Source organism: Labrus bergylta, chromosome 7, assembly GCF_963930695.1.
Source record: "Labrus bergylta chromosome 7, fLabBer1.1, whole genome shotgun sequence".
Classification (NCBI taxonomy): domain Eukaryota; kingdom Metazoa; phylum Chordata; class Actinopteri; order Labriformes; family Labridae; genus Labrus; species Labrus bergylta.
The window spans coordinates 11,453,375-11,477,453 of record NC_089201.1 but is presented as its reverse complement, the minus strand read 5'-3'; the positions used below and the strand labels follow the sequence as shown (position 1 = coordinate 11,477,453).

Below are 24,079 nucleotides of genomic sequence, written 5' to 3'. Positions count from 1 at the left end.
AAAAAAAAATAGCACGCTCTCATACACCTTTTTTATTCATTTGATACAAGTGGCGTGATCCAGAAGTGACTTCAGTGATGTTTACAAGTCTATTGCAGAATCCTGACAAAGTCAACATTTCTCTTTTCACTTCTTTTTTTTTTTTTAAGATGTATTTTTTGGCTTTTTGTGTCTTTATTCAAGAGATAGGACAGTGGATAGAGTCAGAAATCAGGTAGAGAGAGAGTGGGGAACGACATGAGCCACAGGTTGGATTTAAACCTGGGCCACGAGCTTGAAGGACTGCAGCCTCCATACATGGGGCGCGTGCCACTCACTGCGCCCCCTCTTTTCACTTCTTATTAGGATGGGCTTATCTATATTTATCGTGTGACTTTATATTGAAATGAAATAAAATGATGGAACTACTGTCTTCATTTTGCTATGCTACTTCATGTTTAGGGCAGAGGTTTTTATTTTACAGTTGTAACAAAGCATATTGATAATTAAGTAAATGGATGGTAAATGGATTTGAGCTCGTATAGCACTTTTCTAGTCTTTTGACTGCTCAAAGTGCTTTTACACCCATTCACACACTGATGGCAGAGACTATTACTGTAGGTAAAGTGACCATCAGTATTAGCTAATCCCATTCATACATATTCACATGCCACCGACAAAGCAGCAGGAGCAACTTGGGGTTGATTTGGTCTGTTTAGTTTAGTTTTTCAGAGTTTGGGTGTATTTATCTTGTTTTAGTTCTCATTCGTCCCTGGTGTTTCCCTTGTGTGTTTTCTAGTTTAGTCTTGTGTGTGTGTCTCTAGTGTTTCGTGTGTAACTTTGTATCCTAGTGTTTCTTTATGTTCTAGTGTGTATTGTTGTAATGTTCTAAAGTTATTTAGTGTTCCCAGATTTATGTGGTAGTTGTCCTCAGTGTTTCTTGTCCTGCCTCTGTGTGTTTTCCCCCAGGTTTGATTGCCCTCATTGTCTTCACCTGTGTCGTTAGTCTCCTGACTCCTAAGCCCTCGTCTGAGGCCCTGGCAACATCCTGTCTCCTCGTCCGAGGTCCTGGCAACTCTGCCCACACCTGTGCCCTCGTTGGAGGTCCAGCTGACTCCTGCGCCCTCGTCCAAGGTCCTGGCGGCTCCTGAGCCCTCGTTGGTGGTCTTGCCGACTCCTGAGCCCTCGTCAGAGGTCCTGCCGACTCTGCCCACACCTGTACCCTTGTCGGAGGTCCTGCTGACTCCTGAGCCCTCGTCAGAAGACCTGCCGACTCTGCCCAAACCTGTGCCCTTGTCGGAGGTCCTGCTGACTCCTGAGCCCTCGTCAGAGGACCTGCCCTCTCTGCCCACACCTGTGCCCTCGTGCCCTTTGTGTGAGTTAATTGTTAATTGTAGTTATGTTTGTATGTCAGTTGTCAGTGTGAGTAGATGTCAGTTTTTCCTTGTGCTCCTGTGTGGCTCCATGTTTTTGATCCCTGTGTTTTTTCTTTGAACATTTGAAAGTAAGTTTTTGTTTGCCTTCTGCCTTTTTGTTAAATGTAATCATTTTGGTTGTACTGCACTTGGGTCCACCTCCCTTGTTTTCCCACAACCGTGACAGGGGTTAAGTGTCTTGCCCAAGAATACATGGGACGTGTGGCTGCAGGAGCTGGGGATCGAACCAGCTGTCTGTTTTTTTTATGCTGTATAAGCGTGTCGTGTTTTAGTGTCATGTATTTTTAGTTTGATTATTATTTCCAAAGTATTTTAAGTTCTTTGTGTTTTCTGTTTTGTTTTTGTTTCCTTGTGTTTCTGAATTTCCATTTGTGTGCATTTAACTATCCCCTAGTCTCGTCTTTAGTGTTTCCTGTTTTATCTTGTAATTCTTGTCTTTTGTGTGTCCTCCATTGTTAATCTTCTTGCCATTGTTAATCTTCTTGTACTGTTATATTTCTGAGTCTAGCCTTAAGTGTTTCCTGTTTTAATGTTCTAGTTCTTGCCCTACGTGTTGCATTTCCTGTCTTTGTGTGTTTTGCTGCATTTATGTGGTGCTCGGGTGGTCCAAGTTTCCGAGTTGGGAAGTCGTTCTTCCGACTTAAGTGCGTTCACGTGATTTCAGTTCGGAAAGTCGGAATGTTGTAACAACAGCAACAAAAAGCATTGATGCTACCAAGAAGATCTGTGGGATGTAACTGTAACAAGTTCTATTTTGCCCCCTATGTGATGTCGATTCTGACGTCAAGTCGGGAGGTAGGGCACCTAATTCTTTTCCCAGTTTCCGAGTTGCTGTTCCGACTTGAGCAGGTGTTAATAACATTTTATAACTCGCAAACTCGTTTTTCCGATTTGTCCGACACCACACGAATGTACCATTTCACTCAACTGGGATAGTGTGCCACACCCTGATTGTCTTCTTGTGTAATTAGTCACACCTGCCTTGATTACCCCAGTGTCTATTTAGTCTCTGTGTTACTTTCCCTTCAGTGTCAGTCTGCTGTCAACCATCTCTGTGTCTCCTCGTGTATGCATCTGTGAGCAATTGTGTTTTTGTGTGTCTCCTTTTTTTCGGACTTCTATGTTGGACTCATAAAGGAAGTACATTTTTGCTTGCCTTTTTATCTTCTGTTTAATATTGTGGTTTGTTCTTCCATAATGTTGGCTAAAATACTGGCGACTTTCTTGTTTAATCAAAAAAGCATAATGAGCAATAACCAAGGGAACAACCACATACGCAGCATTTACAATTTTGGCCTTTCAGTTGGTAATTAGATGTTCTAAAAACAAGGTGTTTAGCTTTCCAATAATAAGATGGAATAGTGAGAGCTCATCCTGACTTCCTTGTCACTTCCTCCAGCAGAAGCACTTCCCTGTCTGTGTCTTCCTTCCTCTTCCTGTCACTCTGACAGAACTTCTCCTCGCTCTTCTCTCGTCTTCTTTGTGTCTCCCTCGGCGCGAGACACTCTGGGGCTTGTTAGCAGCAGCAGCGTCGGTGATTAAAGACTGCAGGTAATTAGATACACATGACACCATTCTGACTGACTGGCTGTAGTGACGAGCTGCAGTGTCTCTCGGCAGAGCAGCCAAATGCTGTTCAAAGTCAAAACACTTTATGCCAATTATGTATCCAGATAGAAGTATAACTGAAAGTTTTTGGAATATATCCTGACATCCTTTAAAATTACACACAAGAAACTTTGAATATTGAACAACGTAATATAATAAAGCATGTAACTATAGTGTCAGTAGTTCTACAGCCTTTTACTGTAAACAGTTATTATTAACATGCACGTTTCATCTTTGGCTCATATCAGTTTTCCATAGAGGTGCCATGAAGTGACGGACAGACTTTTAAAGTGCTTGCCTTACTTGTATATTAACACAATAAATACAGGATTAGCTTTGAGGTTGTCGGATTCTAGGTTTGTAAATTTCTGCTTCCATTAAGTTCACACGACAGGACTTCTAAAATCCTGACAGGTTTTGAAATTGGGTAGCATCACACACACAACAGATATTCTTCTCCATAATCTCAAGCATGCACACACCACAAGATATGAAAAGCATGGCACATCACATCACTGCAGGATTTTACTGAGATTAAACAATGGAGCCGGCAGTTACATTTGTGGTTATAATGCTTTGTGTAGAGAGGACAACACATAAAATAACAATCAAGCAAGTTTCGGGTGAAGGAATGTCTGGGGAGACATGGATAACATGGGCTGTGTATTCGTCTCCTTTTTTCCTTCTTTAAAAAAAAATTACACAACATTTTGATCTTGATCTTCTCTTTCATCTCTTCATCAGACAGTGATGCATATCTGACCAGAGGTTCAACTTCTAAGGAACAGCCAGAATATCCCCCAGAAAAAATGAATATTATAGATATACACTTTGATTTTCAGCAGTTTATTTTTTTGTTTTGCTTTTGCAGAGATTTAAATAAGAACAACTTCACAAATAAACAATGAATATCCATCAGAAATCTAGAAAAGTGCAACTTGTAGAGTAACTTTAATACTTTAACTGGAAAAAGCCTCAGAGTACACATTGTGGTATAAATACTTCTCGTCATCTAACTCTTTACAAGATGGGGGACCCTAAAAACTTCTACCTGGTTTGGGAAACAGACTGTTGACAGAGATATTTTCCAGCCTCTTTAAAAACCAGTGAATCGACTGGCCCCTGTTGAATAAAGCATGAACTAAATGCTTCAGTAGAGACATTATGCCAACTGTGTGCTCTGCCTCCTCTCTCACTCATCTTTCTCCCTCATGCCTTCCACTTGTCAGGTTGTCTTTCTCACCCGATGTCTTGTTTTCCTCTCTGTCTCATTTACTCTGTTTAAAGTGACACAACAAACTCTCTGTATCCATACATTTTTTTCATCCTCTCTCCAATACTTCCTTCTACTTTGGTCACTCTGTCGCACCCTTTGCAGTCTTAGTTTTCAGTGTATTTTAGTTGTTTTATTTCTGATTTTTTCCTACCATTTGTTTTTGTAATGACTATCAGTCACTTCCCCCAATCTTCCTGGCCCCCTTTTGCCTTGTTGCTCCATGTATCACTGATTACTCTTTCGATAAAGTCTTTGCAGAACCATCCAAAAATCTTTGGGCACATCATGGCTTGCCTAATCATGTAAAAATGATCAATGTGCAAACATTGGCAAAGGTTTTACTGTGTAAATTAGAAGAAGAGTGCTTGATGGCTCAGAATGATGACAAAGATGCCTTGAAAATCCACAAATTAAGCTTAAGGTTTCAAACTTTTCAGCATAAACTATGAAAAATAACAACCCAGAACCAAAAGTGCCATTTAGGATGAAATGACCAAGTCATTTTGACTTATTGCCTGACAAAGTGGGAACCCCCCCCACCCCCCCAATCTCCTGCACCACAACAGTACATAAATATCTTAAAATGCAGATCTGGGATACTCTTCTTACTGAGAACTGAAAATCTAGTTACAGAGAATAATTCCAATAATCTACTCTTTCTATTTAATTAGAGAGAGAAGAAAGTGTCTACATTAACATTGTGCTAGAGGAGACTTGAACACTCGTGTAGGCAGTGATGAAGTCAGTATAAGCGTTGATGCACATGGCAAACATAACAGAAACTGACAATCCAGAGCAAAGAGAAGAGACAGGTGATCCGACAGGTTGAAGGGCAAAGATAGGAACACTTAAGTTTCATATATCCAACTTCAATGACAGAGTCTCTCTCATCACTGTAACAGTCGAGAGCTCTGTTTGGCCACACTGAACAGACGCAGCCTCAACCTCCTACTTGCTTTCAGCTGAGGTTGTAATTCTGTCTGGTCTTGACAGCACGGATAAACAAGCCTCCCTAAACCCGTCTGCTTTCTGTCTTTATGTCAAGCACTGTCACGATAATTAGCAGATGGCTGGTGACTCACAAGGCAAGAGGCAGGGGAAAACTCCACTCGCTAATTGATGAGAACAAGGAGAAAAATGTGCAGATTTGTCAGAGTCCAGGGTGTCATAAGTATGATTTTACCTGAATTAGATCAGATGTGCAAGTGACTATGAAAAAGGACCTGTAGCCTACAATCATGGCTGACCCACACAGTTGTTCACTCTGATGGTCTTTGTAAAAGCAACTTGAGGGTTGGAGACCGAAGTGAAAAATATAAAGGGAAATTATTTAGAAAATATACTTTTAAGAAAGTAGGCCACATGAATTTAAAAACTACAGTGGTGTCTTGACCAGTGGCGGCGTAGCATCAGGACTCTCGCTGATTTATAGGTTGCGTTTAGACAAGAGACAAAGGACTAGGACTAGGAGAAATAGCAGCCACAGGACATAAATTGAGTTGTGGCATGACAAGAACTGGTGGAGAACTGAGCAGTTGTCACTGTGAGGGGCCAGGGTAAGTTAGTGATATCTTGTAAAGTTTGTTAACATGTATCAAAGGCTACAAAAACCATGAGTAGTAAGTGGGAGCATTGATATACCATTCACATGACTAATGGGTGGGGATCAGCTTGCATCAGTTTTATTTTTCTATAACGTCAATCTGTACTATGTTTTATGATGCCACAGTGTGTGAGAGAGAATGCTACAGTACATATCAAAATTGCTTCTTCTTGTAAAAAATACTATTCCCACTAATCTGGGGTAGCAATCCTTAAAAAACAAGACTCATGGTTCATAGCTCAGGTTTTTATAGCTGTATCTCTGATCTATTCGTGAGTGCAGAACAAGGAGCTGCTGCTGACTTTGAACCTGATGCTGTGTTCATAGAAGAAGCCGCTTCAGTCTCACAAGATCCAGTTTTGATATCCCATCCTGACCTCTATCATATCACAAGAAATAAAAAACCTCCTGTCGAAACTGAGCACGACTGATGTCAGTGTTTTTCATGACCAAATGCAGAAAGTTAAGTCCTGTCTCGTCACTTGCACTAATTGCAACTTGTGGCACGACGTCTAGCTCCATCCCTTTTTACAGTCGGGAGAATAATGAGCTCTGTGTCCTGCCAGGCTAGGATTTGTATGATCAGAACAAGTGAAAAAATGAACCATGATAACAATACTGGTGAAAGCAATGTTAGACTGCAGGGAAATGGTAAATGGAATTGAGCTTGTAAAGCACTTTTCTAGTCTTCTGACTACTCAAAGTGCTTTCACACCTATCCCATTCACACCCATTCACACACTGATGGCAGAGGTTGCTACTTAAAATGACCATCAGAAGTAAATAATCCCATTCATACACATGCATACGCTTCTGACGAAGCAGCGTGAGCAATTCACGTCGGACGCGTTGCTGCAGGAGCTGAGAAACAAAACCCCCGACATTCCGGTTGAGAAACGACCGACTCTACCAACTGAGCCACCAACAGAAAAAATTACACATGACAAAACCGTTCAGAGTCACTACCGCCTACTACTGCATGACAGTTAAGGGTTCAAGACCCTTATTAAAAGAAATGGAATGGAAATTTGAGGTTTACTAGCTTTGCTTAAAACAGACCCCTTTTCCTATAATTTAGTGCTATTATGTCTTGTAAACAGATGAAATCTTGGAAAAACTATTTCAACAGCATTTTTCAGACGAGGTTTCGTAGTGACTTCAATTTACAGATTAATAGTTCACACAGGGGGTCCAGACAGTGACTTTTACACACCATATGTCAAATTGAGTTGACAACAAGGGCAAACCCACGACAACAGCCTGTAAAAATGTCCTTAGAATTCAGACACAGGAGCATCAGAAAATGCGACATGTCTAGGCAACACAACAGTAGTAATCCAGGCCACAGATTGAATTGTGACCCCCACGGAGAGAAAGAGACCAGGCTCTGAATTTGATGGATTTACGGTCAGTCAAACAACAATTTAGACAAGCAGAGTGTTCCTTGGGGCTTTCTGCGCAGAAAAACACAAATATATTATCATAGAACCAACTCATTGGTGCGTTGAATTTGCTAACCTTGTATATTTCCCTGCATCATTGTCATAGCACTACGAAGGACGTCTAACAGGCCATACTTCTCTTTTGTAAAGGTTTGAAAACTTTCAACATGATTCTAATGCTGTTTGAAAGCAACCTCCTTTTTCATGACAGCTTCTACAAGCACGTTGACATTTATAATGTAAGAGAAGGCTGCATTTCTTTATTTTGTTTAGGTCCTGGTACTGTGCATGCTAGCTCTTTGTAATAGTCTTATTTGGACATTTAAATAGAACACAGAAGTCAACCATGCCATTAATAACACTTGTGCGTTTTCCAATAATGACAAATCCAATCGCTGCTGTGAGTAAGGTCTGTTTGTGCAGTGTACACCGAGAAGTGGGGCTGATACCATTTGAACACAGAGCTTGAATGCTTTTTTTTATCCTTTGAATGCATTTCTTTTCTTTTTTTAGTACAAAAGAGGCAGAAAATGAGTCCCGGGTGGTTGAGAATGAGTTTGAATATATTCAGGTTCCAAACAAATGGTTAAGTATAATTACATTTTCAGCGTCAGGATTCAAGATTCAGGATTCAGGTTTGGATTCATTTTTTAGACGTGTCATTAAAATGCAAATATATGTAACTTGTTTGCATTCACACTGCAAACAGAAAATATGCCACAATGCCGAGTTATTATTTCATAACATCTTCATTGTACTTGCAAGGATGAAGTTTCAAACGGCAGCAGCTTGATGGACTGTGGCACATTTGAGGTGCTGCTGCAAGTGCAAACAGTAAACTAAGTGCTGTCAAATGATGCAACTATTTCAGAGAATTATTTCCCACTGAAACACTCCACCAGCTGCATAACAATGGCTTTGAGTCAACGCTGATAATGATGAGAAACACGCAGAACGTTCACAAGAAAACGTGGGGGCGTGCTACCGTGCTTATGTTACAAACTTGCACACACAAAAAAAGCGGTCACAATGCGTTCAAGCTGTTCGTAAAAGACTAGTGCACTAATGCATGCACATACACACTCTTTCTGAGTTGCTGTGTCAGCAGCTTTGGGACAGGAAGGCCAGCCCTTAAATCTGTGCTATGAATGTTAAGACAGAACTCAGCCAATTAAAACTCAATTACTGCCACGCTGTCGGATACGATACTCTGTCTTCCTTCCTCCTCTTCCTCTCTTTGCCTTGCTCTTTTTTCACTCTCTCTCTCTCTCTCTCTCTCCAAGCTTCTAGCCACGTCCCCCTTTCAAACTCTGCCACCTCCTGTCTCTCCTTGAATCAATCTTTTCCACCCTGTACCTTCTTTTTCTTTAACAGTTTTCTCCTCTCCCTGTTACTGCCTCTCTCACTCATTAAAACAGTTCCCCAGTCGTTTCCCAGTAGAGTGAAGGAGGATAAAAATAGATCTTTAGCTTGTGCTCGCTGGCTCTCTCTTGCCAGCTTGCATTCCATACATCAAATAACTACTTTTTATTTCATAATAACCATTGTTTCATCTTCTCTCTTTCTTTGTTCTTTGCTGACTATAAGTCTCGCTTTCCTCTTGCTCTCCAGCCCCTTGCCCAACTGATACTCATCATATCTGCTTCTTTTAAGGCAGTGTGCAGCTCTGTGTCTATAGAACCAGTGGATTTATTGAAATGGTTATCACACAGTTCCGCACAATCCTGCAGCTTGTTTAAAAATTAAGAAAGAGCTGCTTGATTGTTGCTGTTAGGCTAAGATTAGCATGAAATGCAAATGTAAGTTGTTGTGTGTTAAACGACGTTCTGCATCGGAGCAGTTGGTAATTAGGTAGTGCAAGCATTTTGAGATGTTGACAGTTGATGCCACAGTCTGCTGTAAAGGCACAATCATCTCTTAGAATAACTCCAGGCCACATGATATGAGTGTCTTTGACATTGTCATCAACAGTGTAATCATCTGGAAAGAAAAAATGTTAATGCACGAGTGCAGTCGATAAATGGATTCAGTGCAGTGTGTATTCACTCACACGCACAACGCTCTTGTACCAACAAGTGTGAAACAAAGGCCAGATGGATGACTAAGCAACGACTAAATCAACTTCCTTGGTAGTGCACATTAGAGAGGACAGATCTCTTCTTTACAGAGATACATTTGGGGAATATACCGTAGCTGTTCTGCAGTGGAGCAAAGCAAAGAATCAATCTTAGACAAAGGAGTATGCCTGGATGGCAGAGAAACCCCCTATAAACGCACACACACACACACACACACACACACACACACACACACACACACACACACACACACACTGGAGGAGCAAATGGCCATCTGGCTGCTCTGAAGGCAAACCTTTTTTATGCTGTTTGCTCATTAGTAAAAGTTTCTTTTGTCAGCAGCACAGCGATAGGATAGAGAAGGAAGAGCTGTAAAGGGAAGAGAGACTGAAGATGAAAAGAGAGAGAAAGTTTCATCACATGCGATGCCAAAGGGTATAAACAAACTGCTCACTGGCACAGCTTCACAGTAATATAAACTTTCCCCTTTAGAAACTCTTCTAATGCCCAAACATGCTAAAAATACGACACACTGCCGCAGCAGATCAGACAGCAGAGCTTCACTGTGGAAAGCTCCCTGCTGAACAAACAGACAATAAATCTTATGTCTGTGTGGAAACACAATCAACTGTCTGAAAACACATAAGGCCGGAGGCAGGTTGTTTTTACTTTCTCTTCAAGTACTGGCTATATGCTTAATATTAAGAAATACTTAAAGGGATACTTCACCAATTTGCATTAAGCTTTGTATCATTAGAAACCTGGTAGTATTTTTGAATGGTCGTACATCCCGCCCTCATTTTACCCTGAGACGGGAAATCTTTGTATTTCTTGTCTGCAAAAGGAGCCTCCCATGACGCAAAAATTGGCATTTTGCATCATCGGCGGGTGTTGTGGTTAGTGGGGGTGAAACTACAACACTAGTTCCTCATATTTTTGACCACTGAAGCTACAGACCTATCACAGCTCAGTGGGTGGGACCTCACTCCCAGAATCAAAACTCAACGTCCGCCATATTGCTTGGTAGCTATTCTAACAGGCTCTATGAAGAAAGCTGATGAAAACCAACAATGGCAAAAAAATTATATTTCAACTTCAAACTGATATGGATGAAGGGGATTTTGAAGGTCTTGTGCTTGAATCGGATGTTTGTGGCTATCTCTACCAACCGCAATGAAGCAGGGAGGCGGCTGCTGCCTCCTACCTCGGCTGCTGCAGCCGAGATAGGAGACCTGCCTGTCGGCGGCGGTGAGGACGAGGAGCCCGGTGCGGCTCGAGCTGGGGTTGGTGCATTCTGGGAGTTGGCGTCTTTCATTCACGAATAGCCAAAAATACACTTTCTGCCTTTTCTCGGTCAAGAAAGCACCAACTTCAAAATTTATTTCACATTTCTACTACATACATGACCCAATTTCAATACAGATTCATGTTTCAACGGGTGAAGTATTCCTTTAACTTAGAAATGGTAAAGAGGCTGGATAAAAGAGCATATTGGCTCACATCCATTGGTGTCCTAAAGCTTTGGATCCTCTCAAAGTGTATATTTTTGATGTCCTATTTGTGCCACGAATGAAGGATTATTTTAAGCCTGTTTTATTGAGCTCTGGTTTCAGGTATCCTGCGAACTAAAAGAAGATGGGTCATATTGAAGCATCTTCTTGGTTGTGGTATTAATACAGCTTATTGATCCCAGTGCAGCACAATGTAATTTCTTGTGCATGTAATGAATCTGCTATCAAAATCATTTTATTGTACCTTCAAATTAAAGTAACCTGTGACATTTTTGAAAGAAAAAACAACATTTTCTTTCAGATGAGTTTTCAGCAGAGAACAATTGAGATAAATTCACTCACCATCTTTGTCAGCTCTTCTGAATATCTGTGAAAAGACAAGACAGTGTAGTTAGTATCAATGCAGGTCATTTGATCCATCTTACAATAACACTGTAGACAAAATCCAATGAAGGAGAGTAGGTCCATTCAGAACACTTACTACAAGATATTGACTTCTCAATGTCTTAGTAAATCAAACCTTATAGAGTTGACACAACACAAAAAATAACTTGTACTTTTTCAAAAAGAATACTTTTTGCTGAAGGGGGTGGAGTTTGCATGTGGATTCTTTCCGGGCACTCTAGCTTACTTCAAAAGTCAAAAGACATGCTTGTTAGGTTAACCTGTGACTTCAAGGCTGCCTGTAGGTGTGAAAGTGAGTGTGAATGGTTGTTTGTCTCTGTATGTCCGCACAGTGATGGACTGGCGACCGTTCCCAGATGTAGCCAGCCACTCCACAGCTCCCCGCACCGGACAAGCGGTATAGATGATGGATGAATTGACATTTGCTGATTTTGCGTTTAATTAATTTATATATGTTATATGTTCCATCAAACTGTGGATGAATTTAATTTTTAAGTGTATGTAGTGAAGTAAAACTGTGTATCATCTGCATAAGATGACAAAAGTTGACTGAACCGCATATTGAACCCTAATAAGTTTTATTTGTGGCTTCTACGTGTTTTAATACAAATGAGTGTCAGTGTAAATATCTGCAACATTTCCAAAAAGCTACACAATATTGCTTAGATCTGCTGCAATGGAGAAAGTATCTCTCTAAAAATTAAAAAATCCAGTTAATTAAACTGAAATTAAATTAAACTGATTACCTGCTGTGCATTGATGCTACACATTTATTGCATTTATGCACACAATATCCTTGGAGCATTATAGCTTTTGTAAAAGATTTTCCCCCTATGGAACTGAACTAAGCCTGTCTGTGTTTTTATCAGTGTTTCAGGGTGTGATATAAACCATTTCAAAACAACTGCTAGAGAACATCGTATTGATACTGGAAGAGCTGGAAGACAGATGGGGGATACAATGAACAGACAGGAAGAAAGTGGAAAGGAGGATTCTGATTTGCTTCAGAGACAATCTCCCACTATAATTGTTCTTGTGAAGAACCAAAGTAACAACTTTAAGATACTTTTTTCCAACCATAATAAAGGATAATTTGTTTTGTAAGTTGTTGTAAAAATAAAGATTTTGATTAGAGAATCTCAAACCAAACCACATTCTGTATAAAGGAGGAAGTACGTGAAGTTCACAGATTTGTTTTACCCATGACTCTTTCAAAAAGAAAATGGAGCAGAGCTTATGATAATTGCTTCCTTCAATTGTCCAAAGCTGTTTATATGCCTTTGAATGCACTCCACACTGACGTTCATTTTCATTTATTAATGGATATGTACTGTTTGAACTAAGATGTTTAAGAGCTGTATCTATTTTACTGCCACTCTATAAAAGGAAGATAACCGAGGACAGCTCCATCTTAAAACAAATTAGACCAAACATTGTAGAACCACAAAATGTTATGTTGTTTCACAAAGGGTAAGAACATGCTACACTTAACTTGCATTCTTTCTGATGGCCAACAGGGGGAAACTAAGCTGATCGCAAACAGAAGTCAGATAGTAAAAAATCAAATGGAAAATTACCCTTCTTCCTGTGGTTGACAGGTGGCTACAGGGGGCTAGCTCTATTGAGCCTTGTATTTCTTTATGTTGCAACAACATCATCAGCTTGTTTAATATAATTAATTAGATACAAAGTTATTAGACACAAAATGAATCCCCTCCAGTCCTCTTGTGGTATCAATTTATCCTAAAACACAGGAACATCAGCGACAGCTATAAACCTGAATAGACACCTTCTCTTCAATTGACCAACTGATCTTGAATCTTTTCTTAATCTTAACCACCACACTCTCTCTTAAACCTGCCTTAGGGATGTCTAACGCTTAATTAAAATGTCCTCACTGAATAATCTGCCCTAATCACCTTTGTTGGTATTCCCTGTCACTTGTATGTGTTAGTCACTGTTATTGAAGCTTATTTCGAAAAGCCTATACTGCTGTTCCAAACGCCTCAGCCACCTTAAACATGTGTATCCTCTCTGTGATGCTACAGACAGCAGTCACCAATTTGTTGTAGAACTTCCCACATAACATTTAACTTGCATCACGGTATAATGCAAAAAAAAGTTAAGTGCTGAAAATGTCAAAATATAGCATACACATTGATTTTTATGTCGTTTTGTTTTTTGTCAAATGGACCTGTCTGCAGCGATGTATAGCCTAGCTTAGGTGCCAGCACCCTGGCTCGTTTCTGTAGGATATAGGGGTCAAGCTGACTAGTATGTCCTGTGACTTATAAACTTACTGACAAGTTCCTCATACAACCTCATTAAAAGACAAAACAATAAAAATATAAGAAACTACTTTTTTAATATTCAGGTTTGTTTGCGCTACTTGCTTGCTAGTGTTAGCACCTTAGCAAAACTTCAGCCATGCTGTATCAACAGGTGAGATGTGTCTTGCTGTTGTACTTTCGTCTTTACTTTTAAGTGTACAGATGGGCTGACATTTGGAGCATTAACCTTCCGTCTTACTAAGTCCCCATAATGACAACTGTAAAATCGCTTAGGCAATTTCTGACATTGTTTACTCTTTGTATAGCTAACTAGCTAGCCACCTACCAATATCTTTATGCTCCTGAAAAGGTTCATGTAGGAGTCATGCAAGAAAAGGGTTGCTGTGCCCAGTATACAGAACAAGCACAGCCTCAGTAAACCAGTTTATAACATCGAAATCTGGCCATTGACCAGTTCATGTTACTTTATTACCAACCCAGGGCTCTGCGAACCAACTCACTCACATCTTTAACATTAAAAAAATTTACCAATTATAAGAATCTTAACAGCCATAATTAGGCATCTTTTCATTGTTCTCATATTGCATGGACAAAACCTTTCAATCAACTACCTGAGAAAATAATGAATCTCAAGTAAACGATATAGCATGGACAAGAAAACGTAAATGCAAACCAGTTTTAATGATGAAACTTAATTATATTTTTAGTAAAGCACAATTGTAAATGTAGGCCTACACTATTCTCCAGTCTCTTATCCTTTACTCTCAAAGTGTAATGCTGGTTTAGTTCTTGGTGCATGCAGCAAGTGACTGCAGCCATCTGAACAAGCCAAAAATGAAAATCACTAACTGCTGAGACGCACAACATTTCAAATGACAAGCTGTTCAGCATTGTTCTGGTCTCCAGCTGCACCCTGGGGTGCACTCAACTCCATAGAAAACAGCCAACTCCAGAGCTGCTGGAGACAGACAAGCTTGGAAGAGGAGGGAAACTGTTGCAGTTAGGAGGTGATGTGGGTGTATGTGTGTGGAAAATTGTAACAAATACAAATACACATTGAGATGTAACTGAAAGACAGAAAAGAGGCAAATCAGAAAATAACTAAACAAATAGAAACAGAAAACAAAGAGATACATATGCAGGGTGGGGAAATGTTGCATCCATCTCCTGACCTTATTAAGAATGGATGCTTTCTTGGCCTGGCTGGGGAGGGAGGGGAGGAGAGGGGAGGGGCGAAGACAAGAAGAAAAAAGGCAGAGGGGAGAGAAAGATGCAGGGGACACAGGATGAAAGGAGTTTAAAGAAAGGAAGGAAAGATGCACCAAGGTTGAGATGAAGAAGAATACAACAGCAAAGAATGAAAAAAAAACAAGCAATGAAACAGAGTCTAATGAGGAGAGTGCTTCTAGCAGACACACACATACAGAGAGAGAGAGACACACACACGGTCAGTGCAACCACTCCAGTCCCTCTGGTGAAGACATTTTCAACACATTAATAATGCTGGGGTCAATGATATTGAAAAATGGCAAAAACCATTAACATTTCAAAGTTCAGGCTGATTCAGAAAGTGGACTGGAGAGAAAATGCCAAAAAGAGTTCACTGCTGATGCCAGAGGGGGGCAGCCCGCAGTGTGTATCGACCAATCAGTGTGAGTATTGCAGTTAACTGTCTTTCTATAGGCATCAGATAAAATGCAAGAAAAAGGAAGCAATCATGTGGAAATCATTAGAAACTCCAAAAAGAAAAGAGCAAAACGTTTTGTTATAGTGTCAAATTGTCTTGACAAACTGACCTTTCCTGACCAAATCAATGCAATCTTATTGTTTTTTTCTTTTTCAATATTTTCCTGAAATATGTTAAGTGTGGCATAGACAGTGTGGCCAAAGTTGCACAAGACTGTATTTTTTAACGTGATTAAATTGATAAAAAAATAAACATTTTCTTCCCAAGTCACACATCAGAATCAGGTTTATTTTAGGTCCTGACTCCACACTCAAAGCTCATGAAACCCTGCTGCACCGCATCATCCTGAGAAGACAGTCTCCTTCAGGAGGAGCATCAGTAGCAAATTAGAGTCCACCCCATCAGCCTCTATTAACACCAACACAAACAGAATTAGTTTACTAGGGTACTGGGATTACCAGTACCCTTTGCTCTTGATAATAATTTGTTTTCCATGGACCCCTCCTTTCACATCAGTCTATTTGGGTCATAGTCAGGGTCTATTGAAAGAGAACTACGTCTCCCTTTTGTTTTTCGACCCTGTAAAAGCATTAAAGCAACATCATCTGGTCTCCAGGGGACAGATTTAGTGGGGCAATAAAAAAAAAATTAACCCAATAATATTGATGGACTGACCTACTTCGATTTGACACTGCGTAATTGGCACTTCCAACACAAAAATACTTTCCCACTACCCCCTACGTCAGTTTATGAGCTCTGCAAAAATAAAGCAGCAAGGCATTTTCCTAAGTAGGTTAATTGAAGTGATGATTAAACTTTTTCGGACTTTCTGATTCTTTTACTAGGTGCACAGCTGCTGAGCGGCGAAGTGCGGGCAGTGCAGACTTTGTTTGGATGGACTGTTAAAAAAAAACGTCAGCCGTACTGCATTTAACTGTGTTATGACTCTCATGTAGGTATAAAACGTGTACAAATCAAGCCAAGCACAAGAATGTTTGTGTCGACGATGCGCAAAATGTAAAGTAAATGTTGGACTTCAGATTGAGGATGTGCACACAATGTGTTTTACCAGGCAGATCACAAACAGCCTACATTGCAAATTGTAAGTTAACCAGGATACTGCCAAGCTCAGTGCCCAAGCCTTAGAACTAATTAGCCAATGTAGAAGTGCGGACTGCACTTGTCCGTGCGTACTGCTCAGTGGCCGCTTCATCCCGTGTACCCTCCCAACCAAACCTGTCAGGCTGACCAACACTCACATCCAAAATAACGGAGATGCCTCTCCGCGGTTCCGGGGCAAAGAACTGCTCCTGAGCCACGGCCACCTCCTCTCTGCTGGAGGCGTACTCCCGGCTGGAGATGTTCTTGTTGTCGCTCATTTTGGTGACGATCCAGCGGACGAGCCCGTCGATTCCACCGGGCTGGGCGCCGCTGTTTCCGGACTGCGCTGCCGTCGCGGACTCGCTGTCCTGACAGGCTACGGGTTTCGGCTGCTCGCTGCTTTCCTGGGCTCGAAGTTTGGCTTGTTCTTTGTTCAGCAGTTTGTGGACTCCGTCCCTACAGTAGCGCGCTGCCTGCTCACACATCCTTTTGCTGCGGAGCGCTCATGCTGCGCTCTATGGGGGAGAGAGAGAAACCCCCCCCTCCCCCGTTACATCACATCACCAACCCCAAAAACACTCCCACCGATCCTACACATCTCCAATAAAACCCATTTAACGGAAAATCGTTACTTGCAATCTTTTAAGGTCTAGTGGATAAGTTTAATGCTGACTTACGATACTTTTCAGTTTTTAGTAACCTAATCACATCTTATTTTGTAGGCTATACAATTAAGATGTTTCATGTGCGAGACAATATTTAGGTAGGCTATTATTGCCTACATGCTCACTCTTTTTTGTCCTGCCTTCGTCTATAAATGCTCTGATCCTTCAGGTAAACGCATTTGTCTTATAGAGACATTGTCTAAGCTTGTGACCATAGACAGTTGTTAATCAAGACAGGGGTTTCATGTCCTCTGTTTTTTCGTTTCTTGAATAACTTAACGTCTGAACACCGTTAATACCTAGGCTACTGTATTTCCTTCCTTTCGCTGTACATTAGTCAGCAGGTTAGGACCGCATGCGTCGCTCATTTTGTCCAAATGGTGAGATCAGAGAATTTCTCTTGGAGTAAGAGGAGTGTACCATGCCCGGCTACTCAGAATTATAGGTATTGTTTAAAATGAGCGTGTCTTTCAGCTCTGCCACCTTTCAGCTGAGTAGCCTACCTAATCTTGCCTGCGATGTGTCCCATATCTAACAGCCAACTGGGTGGTTTTAGAAAAATGAACACCAGGTGGAAAGTTGATAGGCCTACTTAAATAAAAGTTTCTACGGATGAACACAAAGCACAAAAACAGGTGACAGGTAAGGTAACAACATTTTTTTTTCTCCCCACAACACTGGTGCTGTAACGCTGGTTCAAATCACTTGACATGATTGCCCCCTTGTGGAACTGTATGGAATGACAGTTCAGTTCTCTGCAGGTCAGGAGTTACTCAACTTATGAACACAGCTTAAGAAAAATAAATAAATACATTTCATACATAATGAATATTTAGCCTACACATTCAACTGAAAATACATGTCTAAATATAGGGCTTTATAGTGACATAATAAAGGCTGGGTTATTTTTCACTATGAGATTACTCAGAAGTAGCACTTCTCGAGATGCCTTACAGGACTTTAAGATTTTTTGTTCTTTTTATTTTCAAGAGTAAGTCCACCCCTTTGACCCCTGTTGGGTGGCAGGAGCTCAGTCTGTAGGAACTTGGGTTGGGAACTGGAGGGTTGCTGGTTCAACTCCCGGTGCTGACCGAAATATATAGGTTGGTCTTGTTGCTGGAGAGGTGCCAGGTCACTTCCGCAGTACTGCGGAGGTGTCCTTGAGCAATGCACCGAACCTTCAACAGCTCTGGTGCGCTCCCATTGTGTAGCAGCCATACTCTGACATCTCTACAGCATGTGTGTATTTTGGGCCCACATGTGTGAGAAGCATGTCCCTTAACATATCTCCCGGGTTAAAAAAAAAAAGAAGAGAGATACCAATTACTGGGTAATTGGAGAGTGCTAGGAAAGAGGCAATAAGCTGAATATTCAAGATTAATAAAAGGGTGTCCTAGTTACAGTAAACCAAACCGACTCCGTAAATAAAATCTGGAATATCAGGAGTTGGTAAAAAATGCCAAAGAATTTCCGAATGGTTGTTCTCTGTGGTTGTGAATTGTTTGTTTTAGTGATTTTTAAATGTTCTATTTTAATATTTCTTTTTTTTCCTTGTGTCATGATGCTTTTGATGTTGTATAAAGCACTGAATTGCCTTGTTGAAATGTGCTATATAAATAAACTTGCCTTGCCTTAATAGGCTAACAAAGTGTAAACCAGAATTTCCCTCAGGGATTAAAAAAATTTATATAAAAAAAAACAAAAAAACATAGCAGTGCAATAGAATAAAGTTTGAAGTAATGAATGCAAAGAGGCCTATGCATGAGTTTTAAAGTCAGACTGCACCATCCTGTTCACTGGAACTGTTCCAGAATGTACTTGCTTCATCTTGTGATCATGCTGCTGGCTCTAAACTCAGTGTATTGTGTATAGAAAAAGATTGGATTTCAACAAAAGTCTTGGCCGGCTGCTCAGTAGATATACTGGAATATCTTAAATTACTGTTGTTTATTTCCACTTCAGCTCCTCCAAAAAGAACATGTTTTGAATGCATTTATCACTCCTCAATCTGATTATCATCCTGGTCCTCTGCTGTTTGTTTATTCAAATGTAGAGTCAATATAGCTTAGTCTATAAAACTAGTAATGCTAATCAATCATAACTTATCATCATATATGTGATACTGTGTATGCAGTCCTCTGCCTGTATTTTGACGTTTAATTTTTCTTGACATGGGACGTTTCAGGGTGGGGAGTGGATGACAGCGGGTTGGTGAGTTTAGGAGCTGATACTATTCGGTGACAGGCCACAATCAAACCAATGTAAATGATGGACGTAGCAGCAAAGAAGAGAAAACATAAGTGAGGCCAAGCTCTAAAGCTCATTTCAAAACTAGGGTGAACCTTGTGATGGCTTTTACCCGCAGATGCAGAGTTGGCCTGCTTTCTGTTTGACTCGCAGGTGTGAAACACCGGTGGTCACTTTGTGCTATCATGTGGTAACTTGTAGTGTAGGTAAAAGCAGCAAGAACACAATATGTCCTGCAGAGAGTCTGCACTTCTGGGGGCTGTGAGCCCAGGAGGAGGGGTCCAGTTTGAGTGTTGTGTTTACAAGCTTCAACGAACAATGAATCTACCTTTAATATTTACAACAACAATAATAAGTGTATTTACATAGCAATCCAATTATAGAGTCAGTCGTGCATGCTTTGACAGAAAAACAAAACACAGGCAGAGAGCACCCAAACAAAAGCAAGCCAATGACAGTTAAGATGAAATCGTAGAGAGAAGACAAATTGCACAAACATATAGGGAGAAAACAGAGGGATGTTGGAAGTTCAATTATACATTCTAAATGTAAAACATATCTATTAAATGGGTTTTAAAAAAATCATACTTTAAAAGAAGTCACTTATTCTGCAAGCCTCATCTCTGACTCCAACACACAATGTAGGGGATAGTGATGGCTACAAATCCCTTTGATCACTTTGGTATTTTCTTGAAATTTTGAAATAGAAATTTAGAATAGAAATAGAAATTTTCTTGAAAGATATGGGCCGTGTCTAGTGCGTAGCTGGGTTGTCTTAAAATAGGTACACAGAGAGGAAGATTGAGTGTTAGGGAAACTAATAGCAGTTGATGAAGATGATGCTTGATGATGTCGTTTTTCTTATTTGTGAGGAAACCCTCTTAAAAGTCAATTCTTTGTTATCATTAACTCTTAGAGAAGATCCAGGACAATTTAATGACCTTTAAAAATGGCAAAGAAATGGTGATGGCAGAATCACTATCTTACCTAATGTTCTTTTTTTTTTTTGTCCCATTCAAGTAATATCAAAAGAATCCATCCATATGACATGTGGAAGTGAGCCAAATGGAAGCAAGCCAAAACTAAAGTCTGGTTTCTCAATTGAACAAGACAGAATCAATCAATCAATCTTTATTTGTATAGCGGCAATTCATAACAAGTGTTGTCTCGAGACACTTTACAAAAAGCAGGTAAAAGTTGGTCGTTCAGTCAGGTCGTCCACTAACGATCCAGAGGAACCTAAGAGGGCTCAGGAGGGCTCTGATAACTGAAAAGCTCTTCCTCCCATAGTACATTTAGAGACTGTAGGTACCACGAGCAGGCCTGCATTCTGGGAGCGTAATGTTCTCGAAAGGCAATATGCAATATAAGCTCTTTAAGATAAGATGTTGCAGAGTCATATCATTTGAATTTACAGTTCACAATGAAGCCGTTGATATCAAATAAATGTTACTGTGGCGCGCTGGGAACGGTGCAAAATATTGCTCCAAAATGGACTCTTTTTTACCGCAGTGTAGTACAGTATAAAAATAGGGTCGTATGAAATCGAATCTATGAAGGGCATTAAAATTATGAATTTATACATAAAACACAAATATGATCCAAACCATATTCTTGGCTGAATTCCTCTAACAACTGGTTTAATCTGCAGCCTGCAACATCACTCACTCTCAATCTTGACTCGACTGACCGCTGACAGATCAATCTAGTGGAGAGGTGCGGGGCGGACTAAACCATTCTGCGCATTCGGTAGGGGTGAGAGGGGCCTCTGAGAGAGACTCCACATTTCAGAAAGGTATTCTGAATGTTTGTTCGTTAATTCAGACAATTTTATTGCAGTTATAACTTAGAGAAGAAGGCATGATAAAAAAATACATTCTTATTTCAGGCCCATTATGGGCCCCTCTCCCCAATGGGGCCCTGGGTAGTCAGTCCCACTTTTCCCCCATTTCTGCCTTTTCCCCCATTTCTGCCAGACCATTAAGAGCTTTGTAAGTGAGAAGAATGATTTGAAATTCTATTCTCATATAGCGGCCAACTTCCATGTTTGAGCATGATTGCATTCACATCTCCCGTGGACCGTTGGAGTACAAATGAATCATGCCCACCTCTTCAAGAGGACTCGGGCACAGTACCTGAGTATGGTACTAGTTTGTGTTCACACTGATAACATGAACTTAACTTTGGGGTCAAACGTACTTGTATCCAGGCCGGGTCCCTAGTGTGAAACCACCTGGGAAACATGCCATCTTGAAGTGCTGGCTTCTCTGACAAAACCACAGCAGCCAGTATGTCCTCTTTCTAAGTTTTGTTTTTGTTTTCAGTAGAGATGGTGGGCGGTTTAAGACACCCCCAGATAGGAGTTGTGAATGCCCCACAGTTTACAAGGCAAACGGCAAACCAACAGGTGTTGCAACAATGAAAGCAGACAGGCGAACTTGTTCAGATATAACTGATTCTACCTGACTTAAAAGCCTCAGCATCTCTACGATCAGAAACGTTGTAAAACTCTGATAAATATTGGAGATGCTTTTGAAAAGTGATTAGAGGTTAGAATGCAGAAAGTTATAAAGACAGATGCAAAGGTGGCTAAACACTGAAGCTTCCGCGTCCGCAACATGGCAACCTGCGTGCACATCAACTCTAGAGAAGGGAGGTACAGGTCTCACCAATGTTTTGAATTTGGACTGAAGTACCCAGAAGTTACATGTTGCTTCTTTAACTGTAACCATCCAAAAAATAGATGGTTTATAGCCGGTTTACAAACCAATTGACCACATTCCCCTGGCTGCCATGTTGCCGTGACATAATGCTCAGGTTAAAAAAGGCCAAATCTTGACATCATGTCACACGGTTATGCCCCAGGTTTAAGTCATGTTGAATCAGTTGCTGAGCTACATTTATATTTCAAAGCTTCCTGATTGACGCAGAAGTGCACACCAAGCAAACCAGTGGTTCCAGAAGTGGGGGTCATAACCTCCTGGGGTGTAGCGAGACACTGAGAGGTGGGGGTCATGAGATGCCCTCCAAAAACAAATAAAAATGAAAAAATAATTTAAAATTGCATATTTCACCCAAATATGTTGAGAAAAAAATATACAAAAAAGTTCAAATAGTTCAATTTAGACTGAAACTATAGTCATTAAAGGGCCTTTCAGATAGTACGCGCCGCTGTTAAGCCCATTCAGTGTCCATGTGTTGCTTCAACACAAGAGCTTATCTGTGCATCAAGATCAGTTGAAAAGAAAAACAGAATTTAACAGTTATTCAGAGTTTATTAAGAAGTATTACGTTCATACATGAACAGGCACAGTTATTATAGGTAAAAGTATTTGGTCATTTAAAGAGGACAGTTGTAGGAGGCAGTGGAAGACTCAGAGGGCACGGAGCAGAGGACTTGATAGAAATATTTATAATGACGAGGTATTGAGCCCTGAGGCCCCTCACAGGGAAGCCGAAATGATTCCTTTGAACCCCTGTCACCTCCACCATTGTCTTTGGGCTACCCTGTGCTACCCAGTCTTCCCCAGCACCTCTGGCTTTTCAGGTACCTGGAAGGGGCCCTGTAAAGACAGAGGCAGGGAATGGAATTTGAGCAGCAAGTCATTAATATCTTCAATAACACGCCACATGAGGAGGCTGTTTTTGCTTATGTTTGGAACCTCCAAAGCCTGCCTACAGAAAAAAAAAACATTTCAGCAACAATGGGATTCAAAGTGTTTAACACAAGACATCACGAAAAAGAACCATCACGAAAAAGAGAAAAAGAAACTTTCAAATAGAAAATCACTAAAACAAACAATTACCAATCACAGACTAGTAGATTAAATGTGAAAATAACTAAAATTTAAACGGAAAGATCCATAAGAAATACCAAAATATGACATTAAGCGGAAAACATAAATTAAAATACAAAATATATAAATAACCTCAAATAGGTAATGGTGATGGTATCTGTTCTGCACACCTTTTAATGTTATATTGTTCTGAATTACCCCACTATAGTCTTATCTTCCCGACGGACAAAGATTCACACAGTCAAAGGAAACACATATACAAATACAAGTAAACTGCTTCAATGAAACTTAACATTCTCTCTTGGAGCCTCTCCCTGCACCTAGCATTGCATGGTCAAAGAGAGCCATCTAGTGGCCAAAACACACCACTGCAATATTGGCTTATTAACTACCAAAATTGTGTGACTGTATACTTTTTATACAGATATTAAGCAGTTAGTGGTTGGCCTGTGTTTAAAGAGCAGAAGAAGAAGGTGTGGGTTTCAGTAGATAGTAAGCAGGGTAATGTTCTGCCAGGGCACTTCACCAGCAGCAGACAGGATGAAGCTGCTGATGTTCTCCCATACAGAAAGGGCTTCTTTGGAGTTGTTGGATCCGGCTCTAGTCAGGTCTTGTAGTGCAGGGATGGCCATAGCTTTCAGTGTGGGGTCAGCCTGTGGTATGGAGTTCCTCCTCTGGAAGTTGTGAACGGCCACGGTGGTCATCACAATCATTTTCAGGGTTCACCCCAATTACGAGGTGGTAAACCCTCCACTGGGCAGCAAGGATCCCAAAGGCTTTTTCAACCACTCTGAGGGCTCTTGAAAGGCGGAAGATGAACGTCCTCTTAATTGAAATGCCTTTGTTGCCATTTAACAGGGGATCCAGCGAGAATCAGTGGATGAGATGGTGGTTCGGAAACCAAAATTGAAGAGCAAAGTTGGTGTCAAATCAGGTGTAAAATCCACCTTGTA

At 40.6% G+C, this 24,079-nt stretch overlaps 1 protein-coding gene across 2 annotated transcripts in view; it reads right to left on the bottom strand.

The window, feature by feature from the left end:
* The window catches only part of necab2 (N-terminal EF-hand calcium binding protein 2), a 127,742-nt gene extending 110,818 nt beyond the window's left edge, over positions 1–16,924 (bottom strand). For both annotated transcript variants that reach the window (XM_020644269.3, XM_065956740.1), the window contains exons 1-2: positions 16,576–16,924; positions 11,276–11,300 (exon numbers count right to left, since the gene is read on the bottom strand). In XM_020644269.3, coding sequence (XP_020499925.2) covers positions 11,276–11,300; positions 16,576–16,902 — 352 coding nt within the window. In that variant the 5' untranslated portion in view covers positions 16,903–16,924. The remainder of the gene's footprint in view (positions 1–11,275; positions 11,301–16,575) is intronic.
* Positions 16,925–24,079: the final 7,155 nt, after the last annotated feature.